Raw genomic sequence first — 12,845 nt, forward strand, 5'->3', positions numbered from 1 at the left:
ATTTAGAATGTATAAATGCAATTATTAAGAAAACCAGTTACCGTACCAAGTCCCTCAGGAACTGGAAGTGTCTTTGCTCTCCAAGCCTTACTTTGTTTTCTGTTTTCTTAGGTAACCACATGTACTGTGACAAGTAAAGACAGCAAAATGAAATCAAACTTACAGTTACAATTTCTGGTATTTTGCAGCATGTTTACAATATTACAGAGCCGCAACCACATTATCATTGGCAATGCTGGTGTTGTGTTACCAGGTCACCATCCTACTTAAATCCCCTTGAACAGCATCTGGTTCACATCCAGAATAACTTTCCTCATATTTACAGACTTTTCAATAGAAATGCTCAAACAAACAAAATGCTTCAATCCTCCTATATTTCAGTATGTGAATAGTTACATACATTAATGAAATTTTTTTGATATATATAACACAACAAAATTATCAATGCATGTAAAAAGGAGTTTTGGGGTTGAAATAAGAACAAATCTGTGCATCTGTAAATAATTACTTCCTCTGTTTATGCTTATGGCAAGACAGTGTGCATATGAGGGCATTATTTTTTTTCTTTTCAAAAATAACTCATTTCATTTTAGTTCATACTACTCAATTATAAAAAAAATTTAGCCCACTCTATTTTGTTTATTTCTATTTGTCTGTGGTGCAAAATTTCTACAGGACCTTGCAGTGTTTTTGTTATTTAAATTGCAAAAACATGTAGCTTCACCATGTCTACACTGGTATTCTGGTTCATGCGCCTTTGTAACCTGTAATGACTAAATTCTCAGCATCCCATTTTTCTATCAACTGATGACTCCTCAGAATAAGCAACTGATTTAATTTTCACTGCTTCTCCAGCACATGGATAGGTTAGTTTCCTTTTCAGTGCCCACAGAAATGGGTTTGAGAGATCCTTTGGTCTGCATACCAGATCAACACAGGCATTCCTTAAAAAGAAGGAAACTTAAAAAGCAAGAAAAGAAATTAACTGGATTTAGCTTTAATAGGATAGGAAGATAACCTTTATGGAAAAAGGTTATGAAAACAATTCATTCCATAGTCATGCAAAATTTAACTCTACAAATAAATAATATCACTAATTATATAAAAATATTTTCCAGAAAACTGAAATGAGCTGCTTACAAAAGGAAAATATTTGATGGATATACTAAAGGACGCATTAAATAAGAAAAGCTTCATTTTGGTTAGGATGTTTACTAAGGATGTATAGTCAGGGTTCACGTTTTCAGTTCCTGAATACACATGAATTCCACAAATTACAACGAAAATATTTTTAATTAAAGAAAGCCAACAAAAAGTTGAACAACACAATAGATACTTCTCAGCAGTAGCTTTTTGCAGGATTTCAGTGCAGAGAAATAAACACACCCAACTGATCTAGAAAGCAAGGTGAATTCCTGAAATGCTGAAGTTTTGTGAAAGAGAAGCTCTCATTTAATCTCAGATTTCACCAGAAGACAATGGTCTCTCCAACTGACCAGAACCCAGACAAAGCTACCCACAAAGTGTAAACATATTTTGGGATACTCCTGGAATGAAATCTCTAGAAATAACAAAAAGCATTGTGAAAAAACCTCAAAAGAATAACTACCATGTGATAAAACCCCATAAAAGAATAACTACCATATGAGGTGACCAACAATCTAATACACAGAATCAGATTAACTAAGAGACTGAAAACTGCAGTGATGCTTATTGCCAAAAGTAGTGCCATTTATCCTGTAAACTGTTCCAGATTTACTGTTAACTATAGATTGGCAAAAGGTCTGCAAACACTCTAGACAAATATTTGAGACATAAGCATTAACAAAAAAGTGCTGTATCATAGAGATGCCTGTACATTGCTGCAAATCAGAGTGACACCTTAGCTAATATCTTGTGTAGTATTAAGGTGTTCAGCATTCATAAAGCAATTAGAACCTTACAGTAAAGCTGTTAGAGAAATGCAAAAACACAGATTTGAGAACAGGTGTTGTTTTCAAGTTTCTTTTTTTATTCCCAAAACATTTAGGATCATAAATTCAATACTTTGACTAAATTACTTCAAAATCAATTTTTTAAATGGAAGCATACATTTAATATTAAATATACATATATATACACACACACACACACACACAGGAAAATAAAATCTAAATCAAATCAACCACTAAGAATAACTAAGAAAAATCACAAGAATTGTCTAGATTACAATATAGAGTCCCAAGCAGCAGTAGCTGCTTACACCTACACTGAAAACCAAATGTTTATCCTTTCAAGAATATTCAATTCAAGAAAATTAATTCAGCTAAAAAAATCAAATTAGGTAAATGAAATCAGAGCACTCAGTAGGCACTCTTATTCAGAAATAAGTGGTTTTAAACCCATTTTAAATTAGAATTTCTTAAAAAAAATAATCAAGTTTTCTAGCTCTGAATAATAGCACTGTTTAATTCATAAGAATTCAGGTGGGCCTCGATTACATTCACATAGAGCATTAACCTAAATCTGATCAAGCTCCTTATTCTGATAAAAATACAGCCATGGAGAGGTTTATTAAATTAATGAAGCAATTTTCCTGAATCTGAAGTAATAGAAAAATAAGAGACTAAAATCAGTGTTATTTTATGCTTGTTAGATAATGAAACAGAAATGTATAACTACAGCTATCCACAGATATTTGAGAAGTGAAAGAAATATTCTACAACATGTTGTTACAAGCAGCCATTTATATTAAAAGCTACAGGTTTATTTGGAATTCTTACTAGGGAAGCCAATTTTAAGTTCTATTAGAATGTGCTTCCTTTTGTTTCATAAAATATGTTGAATGATAAATCTAATGAAACCTTTGAATTCTTTGACTTTTAGAATCCTCCATCTTCTGTTTTAGGACCTGTCACTGTTTTTCTCTTTCCTTGCTGTCATCCTCACAGCCCTACATCTCCACACCCCAATAGTGTTGTTATGCTCAGTCATGGGAAAAACCTGCCATGAGCGTAAGAAACACCCTCATCTTCCCCAATGTTCCTACCCTTTCCAGTGTAAATCATCTTTTATCTTGGTGAGCCCCAAAACTGTGCAAGCACAGAGCTTGATGAGCAACTGGCCACACAGCCCCTGCCCTGATGAACAGATGCTCCAATCACTCCTAAAAGTACCAAAAGCAGGGACAACCAATAAAGGGCTACAGCAGGTCCTCATGAAGACAATATATTTACCTTGAGAAAAGGACTTTTGGGTAACTAACCACTGTACTACAAAGGATGCTTATCTTTGAACCCTGGCTGCTTTACTTCTCACTCAGCAAGGCATCAGGAAGAGGTTTTTTTCTTCCTCTATTCTCCCTCTTCTTTTTATTGTTGTCCAAAAGTATCTTTCACCATTAAAGCAAATTTATGACATCAGCTACAGACATGATTAATAAATCTTCATGCATGTAATTTTGTTTCATCATCCTTTGTGCAATACTATCCTGAGTGGTAGATAAGAAAAAACTATTTAACACTGTCTCTACAAAATAATTACTATGTAGATAAAACAAAGGATATAATAATAAAAAAAATAAATCCCTGGTGTCATAGCTAGACAAAGGAGGCATCTTCAAATTGACTAGTAATCTAATTAGGTATTGAACAGACAGTATTTGAACTTAAGAGTCCAAAATCAAGAGATGAGTACTTGGAAATTTGTTGCAGTGGGTTTTGTGCAGCTCAGAAATCTACTAGCTCAAAAAGTCCATATTACAAAAGTACCCTGAAGATACAGAAAATGCAATGGGGAAGTAGAATAGTTTTGAGAACTTCAGACTGTTCTAAGAATGCTTTCCCTTTACACCTAAATAGGGAAACCTAACCTCACAATAGCCTGCATTTTGGTCATTTGCTATGTAGAAGTAATACCAATGCTTTGTTAGCCACTTAGTAGAAGATTTTAAAAATAAAGAAACAAAGCCAACACAAAAAGAAATCTTCTAGTACTCACCTGAAGAGTGTCAAAACAGAGGTGATTCCAAACAAATTTAAGTTTTCATTGTCATATAATAGTTCTGCTTTGTTCTGGGTGGGAGGATTGACAGCTTCTTCATCCAGAAGAACTAGTAAGACCTTTACAGTATCTCTGCCACAATATGCAGTGCCATGATTTACAGAATGCAATTTTGGCTGAAAGCAAAAAATTAAAACGAACACACAACAGGAAAGGTCAACAAGCCAGACTAATAGCTCACCTCCAAAAGCAACCCATATCAGCACAAGGGGTGAGAATACTCTCCTTCCCTTTCACAGTAAGCATTTATGGGGAAACTGCCCATGGGAAAGTTTCTTGCTCATCCCAAGTAATTAGTAAAGTCTAGATCACTGCCAGCTGGAGGTATACACTGATGAGCAAGTCACACAGATAAATATACAAACCTGTGATGAAACCATGATTATTTTCTCACAACCAATTTGAGTGCTATGGGGTACACAAACACATTCCGGTGAAGTCCAACTCCTCTGACTAACTGAATCTGCTAAAGCAGTTGGTTAGAAGTGAGATTTTCATCAAGATTTGACAACAGAGGTACTTGGCACAATCTCCTGTTGTTCAGAACAGGATAGATTCCTCACGATTTTCCTCAAGAATAAAGAATTCCTTAAAGAAAATAACAATCCACATCTGGAAGTGCTCAATGCTACAGTCAGCAGTACAGATGTAGAACTCCATAGCCACTATGGGACTGCAAGAATTGCAAGTTTGCTGTATTTTTCCTTAAAAGTATTAAGAGTTCCATAAAGAAATTTAGGGCTTAACACACAGTAGTAGATTTTAAAAACTACAGGCGTTCTTACTAATACATGGAAACATCGGATAGCCTAACTTGGTTCAGAAGGACAGGATAAGCAATGAACTGCATTTATCTAATCAGCTAACTGCTTTTAAATACAGACTTTAAAAGATCAAATTCTATTTCTCTCTCTATTTGATTACATCAATTAGTGTATGTAGATTTCAAGAAACCATAGCAACACATGTCAGTCAGTTAGTATAAGTTATAATCAATAGCTAGAAATAGCAATTACAGAAATGGTTGTTACTTGGCTTTACAGAATTGGCCTATTTCAGTACTATTTAATTTCCTCAAAGTTTATTCTGAACCTCTTCAGTCATTCCATCACCACATCACAGATTTTTATAAAATGTCATATGTGTCATGGTAAAATTGTCTTAATGAGAAAAGTACAAATCTGGCATCATCTTGACTGATGATACACAAAAGGGAAAAAAATAATCTTTAGAGTATAATATAACCTCCTAACTGCCAGAAGATGTCCTTCAGAAATCTCTTGTACTATAACAACAGTGACTTGGTGTACTAGCCATAGAACAAAATCCTATTGTCCCAGGCACAATAAGAACTTCAGGCAAGGCAACAATCCCTGCCATAAAAAGTCTTGTTTATTAGGAAGCTTGTATTCATTATTTAAATTACTTTTTCAATGAAATAGTTGATCAGTCTTTCAAGGGTAGTGACCATTAGCTACTTCAGACTATTCTGGTTAGTTCCAGAAACACCAGCCAGTTTCCATTTACAGTAGTAATTTTCTCAGGAAGAAATTAATCATAATTCCTATTAGTCACTCTTGCGGGCTACAACACAAAGTAGTGCTTCCTGCTGCATAAAGTCATATATTTTCCTGGAGTTCTGGCTTCTTATAAAACAGGTATTTGCAGGAAAACTGAGCAATGATGGAAGAAAAGTGCCACTGCCAGGAGAAAAGCAAATATTTTTCTAACAAAGTGACTCTTTTCAGGTACATTTTATGAGGGAGCAGCCTTCCCAGGAGATAGTGGAGGCATAATATTCAGTGCTGTAGTTAGGATCATATTTTAAATTTGCACTCAAAGAGCTCAATTCAGTCTCTTATGTATGAAAAAAAAAAAAACATAACATCCTAACAAAACCAGAACTTCTTTCCTGAAAAATTATAGCTTCAGGGTTTAGAGGTTTCCTTATAAAATAAAAAACAAAACAAAACAAAAAAAAACCCAAACTGTATGTGAAATTCAGCACAGAGCATCCATCTTTGCTGTCATAAGATCTTAATGGAACAATACAGATGCTCCAATTTTCTTTTATACAGCTCAAATTCATTTGGAAAACTTACAGGTTGTTTTTTGTTGTTTTTTTTAATCTGTTTTGCTTTGTTCTGTTTGCTTTATTTTTTAATTAGTAACCTACCCCTCTATATGATTAGTAAAATGTTCTTCCAACCAAGCTCCACTAAAATATGCGATTTGATATCCGTCTCTTAACATTTGCCTAAGCTTCCTTTTCCACCCCTCATCTCTGTGAATCACATATTTAAGATTATCATTACAATATCATTCAGCACACAACCTTCACAAGCTTCATTTACATGAACAAAAAATTATTCTCCACACCAAAATCAAAATAGCTTCACAACACTGACAAAGGTGGACAATTTACACACACTCAACCTCTTGTCCTTTCACCAATTACAGAAACAAAAATTCCCCACATTTACTCTGCTCTCTAACAGTGTTCAGTTTACATTTTACCCAGTACCTCTCCCAGTTAATGTCTTTATCTCTAATTCAAGAGGCACCATATTGGGTACAACAAAGGACTGTGGTGGGTTGATCGTGGCTAGCTGTCAGGTGCCCACCAAGCTGCTCTATCCCACCTCATGAAGAGGACAGGGAGAGAAAATATGATGAAAAGCTCAGGGGGTCAAGATGAGGACAGGGAGTTCACTTACCAATTACCATCAAGGGCAAAACAGACTTAAGGAAATTGATGTAATTAATGTAATTAATTGCCAATGAATCAGAATAGGACCCTTCCCTTCTTTCCAGACTCAACTTCACTCCCAGCTCTTCTACTTCCTTCCCTCAAGTGGCATGGGGGACAGAGAACAAGGGTTGCAGTCAGTTCCTAACACTTCATGTCTGCTGCTGCTTCTTCCTCTTCTCCTGTATGGGGTGCCTCTCATAGGATACAGTCCTTCACAAACTTCTGCAGCATGGGTCCTTCACACTGGCTACAGTTCTTCAAGAACTATTACACAGTTAGTCCTTTCCACAGGGTGGAACAGACTGCTCCAAGCACAGGTCCCCTATGAAGTCACAGGTCCTGCCACAAAATCTGCTGCATGGGCTCCTCTGCACGGGCTATAGTTTCCGCTACAAACCTGCTCCAGAATGGGTTCTCAACAGGATCACAACTTCCTTCAGTGTACATCCACCTACTCCAACCTGGGTCCTCCATAGGCTGCAGGGTGGCTATCTGCTCCACCATGGATCTCCATGGTCTGTAGGGAGGCAACCTGCATCTGCAGTCTTCAGCATGGGCTGCAGAGGAATCTCTACTCCAGTGCCTGAAGCACCTCTTCCCACTCCTTCACTGAGGTTGGTGACTACAGTTTTTTCTCTTATGTATTCTCATTCCTCTCTCCCAGCTGCTGTTGTGCAGCATTTTTTGCCCTTTCTTATATGTTATCACAGAGGCACTACAACCAGCACTGACTGGCTCAGTTTTGGCCTGGCGAGCAGCAGGTCCCATCCTGGAGCTGGCTTGCTCTCTCTGACATGGGGCCAGCTTCTGGTATTTCTGCACACAAGACCTTACAGCTCTCCCCCCAGTACCAAAATCTTGCCATGTAAACCCAATACAGCACTAGATTTGTCAAACTAAGCAGCACATCAGTCAGATCCAGACCACAGTTACCTCTGATGGCTCTCAGTTACATCCATACTTTGGCAAGTATGGATGTGTTGTACTGGGTATGGTGAAAAGGATTAGCTTAAAGCCTGTCATCCTCTGCTGTGTACTCAAATTTCCTCACTGAGAAATGTTCCAGTAGAATTTGCTCTTCCACAAGTTGATGGGATGTTCCAGCAATCAACTTAAACTCAAGAATTGGCAAAAACTTCAACATAGAACCACAGGCTTTCAGTAATACAATTAAGTTCATAAGCTGCCTTCAGGTGCCCATTTTGAAAAAAACATTAACTTTACATTGCTTTCAATGGAATTAAGTATTTAACCACATTTCCTAACAACATCAGGATACAACCAGCTTTTCTGTATTCTGCCTCAACAAGGATAGTGGTAAACGTTTCTACGGTCATTAGACTACGAACATGAACTACGGAAAACAAAAAACATGAAACAGTTTGGAAAAGTAATTTTGTGATTAATTTCTCTGAAGAGCAAAGTTTTAGTAAAATAGTTTTACATTACTTATATCTATCTAAACTTTCTTAAATTTTATTGGTAATACAAGTAGCTAAATACACACAACTAATGATGGAGATCAATATTTCAGATGGGAAAGAGAAAGAAATAGAAGGATATGATAAGGAAAAAGGGAAATACAGTGATGAAAGACTCAGAAGAAAAAGCACACTGGAAACCTGATTAAAATTTGTTTAAATTTCATGTTACCATGAGGTAATTCCAGTGATTTCTCAAAACAAAGCATTCTAATAATGTACATTCAACGTGTTTGTAGTTTTAAAAAAGTTTCCTAGCTAAAAATACATGGAATTGGATAGTTTATATACCAAAAATGTAAAATAAAATAATTAAAGCTAGTTGATGTTTTCATCACAAAAGAGATCATAACATAAACCTGAGTAGATTCAAGTACAAAAAAAAAAACCCACAAATAGAAAGTCTGTATTCTGTTCTCCACACTTGACAAAGAACTGTGAGTATCCTAATTCTTTCTATGAGACTAAAGTCATTAATAGTTTCATTGCTGTCTTCAAACACTAATAGAGGAAAAAGACATTGGTTGGTTGGGGGTCTACTTTCACTCCCCTCCATCTCCACATTTTCCCATGTTTTGGAATTCTTATTTAACCATGTTTTGAATGCCTTACCCTTGGAAATATTGATGCTGAGCTAATTAAAACCTGTGTATTCTAATCAAAATTACTGATACACGTTCTGAAATCTAAATTCCCCTTTCATGAGGATTTTTATTTGGAAATCTATAACTCTGTTGGCTTGCAATTAGTGGCAAACATCATGGTTATAAGTATCTACATCTATAACATCTGTACAACAAATTGAGTTTTGAAGAATATTTTATTTACAATTTTGAGGTAAGAAGTTTAGTTTAAGTTAATCAGCTTTTTGAAATCCACACTGTAATCCTCAAGTATAAGTCTTTCAACAAGTTTAAAACCACAATGTAGAGGAAATGACACTGCTCTGTACTGTTAGCAAAAGTTAATACTCTATAGAAAGTCTTTTAAAATATAAAAATAAGCAGGCAAAAGACATTTGCTTTCTTCTAAAGCTAGATAGTAAAAAGAACAAAAGAAGTCCCATTACCCGTGCTGGACTAAGTCCAGTAGTGCTGGCAGTCAAGGCTTCATGTTGTGAATCTATAATATTTTTAATCTTCAAATCCAAATCTTGTACAACTTCCTCTACTGCTTGACAGAAAGGATCCCCACTGCTTCGGCCTTTTATCAAATGCATCTTCACTGTTGACAGAATTCTCCCCCCTGCGATTCTGAAAATAGGCACAGGGTCATCTCCACATTAATCTTGGCAGCACTTTAGTATACCTATTAGTGTTGAACATAGCCAGTCTTCACAGTTAATCAAAATGCTTCAGAGAACAGCTTTGATCTTTTAAATCAAACAGCAGTGTAGAAATACTGTCCAACATAATAGTTTGCTTAAAAATATTACAAGGAAAGGTAATGAATTCAGCATCTAGTAATACTCTGAGCCGCAACACAAAACTAACTTCTCCATAAAAGTTCACATACAAGTACTTTAAACCTCCAGTTACTGTTTTGCTCATAAGCTCTTAAGTGGGGAAAAAAAAAATGTTTCACTAGAACATGACTCCCAATTTAACAGCCTATCACATTTTTGAGTCTTTTGTGCTACATGAAAGTACTTCAAAATATCAATCTGCTTTCAAGTTTATTTAAATAGATAGTAATTATACATGATGAACATCACTGTTTGCCATAAATCACACACTGTTTTCATCAACTACAAAAAAAATAGCTACAGAAAAAACTTAGTAATTTAATTATGAAGTGTCCATGCAGTTTGACATAAAAAATGTGATTGAATCTGATTGATATAGTGGCTTTATTTCAACACTTACAGAAGGATAAGAAGGAATCTGTGAGGGCACCTAAACTACATTTAGACTGTTCATTTCATGGTCCTGTACTTTGAACCATCCACACTGCATGTATTATAGACTCCATTTGGGATCACTTTTGGATTTGAACTCTTGAGTGATTAGCATTTACAGTATTATTTACAGTACATTTATAGTACAGATAAAGCTCCAACAGGCAGTACTGAGAAAACTACATCATGTCTTGCTCCCTCAGAATTGCAAGCCACACATATTATATAAAAATCAAAATAGAGCAGGCTGCCAGGCAGACTACATTATTCTGAATATGTAAAAAAAAAAGGAAAAAAAAGAAAATTCATTCTTGCAGATTCACAGGAAAACCCAAGGATTTTGTGTCAAAAAAGAAAAAATAAAATTAGCCACCGAAAACGAAGTTCTTGTGAAAGTGCACCTTGATCTACCCAGACCTGGTAAGTGAGAAGAAGCAGTTACAACTCCAAGAATGCATTTCACTGGCCATTTATAAATGCATCTTTCCACTCAGGAGGAGTTGAAAGTGCTCCCCTGAACAACACTGCTCACAATTAGAAAAAATTATAAATTGGTTATAATTTATAATTTTTATAACTTATACCCTCCCCTTTTACTTTTTTATGTACAGAGGTTTTTTCACCTTTGAATACCAACTAATCATAGAATAGTTAGGGTAACAACATGTAACAACAATGTAAGAGTAAAGAAGAAATAAAATCATAACAAGAGGCACAAAAGACCCATTCTGTTAAAAACCCCTCAATTCCAGGAATGACAGTTAAAACTCTGTCCCAAAAATACCCTGAACTGAAATTGGAGATTAAGACAGCACTCAGGAAAAGTATCATAAAGATTCTCTATTTTTACAAGGCATGTATTTATTGCCAGTGTCAGAGGCAATCTCCTGGGTTCATGGACCCTTCTTCTGAACAATCAGGTTTCATCCACTTAAAGTACGTAGATTCTCTGCAGTGACAATAGTGACTCGAAAAATTAAAACAAGCAAGAAAACCCCCAGCCTTCTAGTCCCAATGTTTTTGACAAAAAATTCCAATGAAGCTAGATATGGCTGTGATGCTAAGTTCAGTTATGAGAATGCCTTCCTGACAGCTTTGGTGTTTGTGTTGGTTTGTTTGGAGATATTCCCCCCCCCCCCTTTTTTTTTAATTTAAGTTTTATAAAGCCAAAGTTAACGTCAGGCAAAAGCAATTCCATTCATTCTCAGCTCCTCCTCTAAGAATTTTTTTATTTGTGAAGCAGATTGGCTGCAATCTATTGCAATAATTCATCTTCTCTTTCCAATTAACCTACAGTTTCTTTATCCAAACTTTAAGAAACACTAGCCACTTTCCTGCAACATCTAAAAAGTGAGTAGGATGGACAACTCAAAAAAAAAAAAAAGAAGAAAAAATGTAGCCTGTTAAATCTTGCCTTCAACAGCACAGCTACTGAAGTTTCACTTTTTCTTTTTTCTAAGAGTTACGTTTATAGTACAAATCAAAGCAGAAACATAGCATGTTGAGGGTAACCTAACATCAGTCTATTTAGCTCAGACACCAGTAGCTTTATCTATAACATGGACTGTATAAAACAACTCTACATTCATTCACACACCCTGAACTCTTGAGCTGCTATTGGCACCTGTGGTAGAATATCTAGGTACATCTATAATGCTGTAAATCCCTCTGCCAAAACCCCAAAGCAATAGCAATGGCATTATTACTGCAAGTGACATAGCCAAGAGTGAGATGATGACTAATTTTTCAACTTTCTAAATGCTTACTAGCTTCCTCCATGCTCCTGCCTACTTATCCTAAAAGGAAACCTTACAAATTGAAAGAAAAGTATATTTTATAGACATTAAATTCTGAAGATGAATTTTAGAATTTTAATTGGGGGAACATCTATCAAATGAAGCTTTGCATGTCTACATTAACACAAAATATAAAATAGGTGGGCAAAGCTAGCTAATAATAGGAATTGAGTCACAGGAAAACTAGTTTGTTAATATTGTTTCTTGTCAAAATACATAGAGGTAACTGGGCCAGAGACCTTGCTGTTTTGGCTTATTCTGTCTGAATAAGAGTCTTGTAAATAACTCGGAAAACCTGAAGTTAACTTAAAACTTTTCTTTTTCCTCTGTTTTTTTTTCCAGGTCAAAGCCTAATATTTCCACACAATTCTCAGCTTTAACTTTTACAAATTAAATATTATTCAATTCACATTAGATTTGCAGGCTTGATTAAACAGAAAAACTTCTGCTTTGCAGAAATTTAAGCACAATGTATCCACTTAGCCAAAAGAAAAGTCACTATGTGAAATCTCTCTGCACAGAGGTCAAGAACCACCCAGCTCTTAAAATAAATAAATAAATAAATAAATAAAACATTCTGGTGTACCTCTGCTCCAAACCCCTCAATTTAGTCTAACCACAAGAGAATGAAAAGTCTGGGAGGGGGATATTATCCAGTACAAGTTATCAAGAGGTAAGAAGAGAACACAGTTGAAGAAAAGTTTTGTCTCAGAGATTCACATAGGAAGCGTAGCCAAGCCTTCTGATGCTTCTTGCCAAACTTCTCTAGTTCCCTGAGCCCTAAACTGACACTTTCCGAAATAATACCCTCAAACAAGAACAGCACTGCATTAAATGAGTGGTATCTGTTCCATAAATACTGTGCTGAGCCTAGAACT

At 35.6% G+C, this 12,845-nt stretch overlaps 1 protein-coding gene across 4 annotated transcripts in view; it reads right to left on the reverse strand.

Moving 5' to 3' along the window:
* Positions 1-12,845, reverse strand: part of PARPBP (PARP1 binding protein) — a 48,543-nt gene that overhangs the window by 10,955 nt on the left and 24,743 nt on the right. For all 4 annotated transcript variants that reach the window (XM_057420532.1, XM_057420530.1, XM_057420529.1 and 1 more), the window contains 2 exons: positions 9,344-9,527; positions 3,979-4,157 (listed from right to left, as the gene is read on the reverse strand). In XM_057420532.1, the coding sequence (XP_057276515.1) occupies positions 3,979-4,157; positions 9,344-9,527 (363 nt within the window). The remainder of the gene's footprint in view (positions 1-3,978; positions 4,158-9,343; positions 9,528-12,845) is intronic.

The sequence above is a fragment of the Pezoporus wallicus genome, unplaced genomic scaffold (genome assembly GCF_028554395.1).
Source record: "Pezoporus wallicus isolate ANWC-B61680 ecotype Strahan unplaced genomic scaffold, APGP_CSIRO_Pwel_v1 contig_2871, whole genome shotgun sequence".
Taxonomy (NCBI): Eukaryota; Metazoa; Chordata; class Aves; order Psittaciformes; family Psittacidae; genus Pezoporus; species Pezoporus wallicus.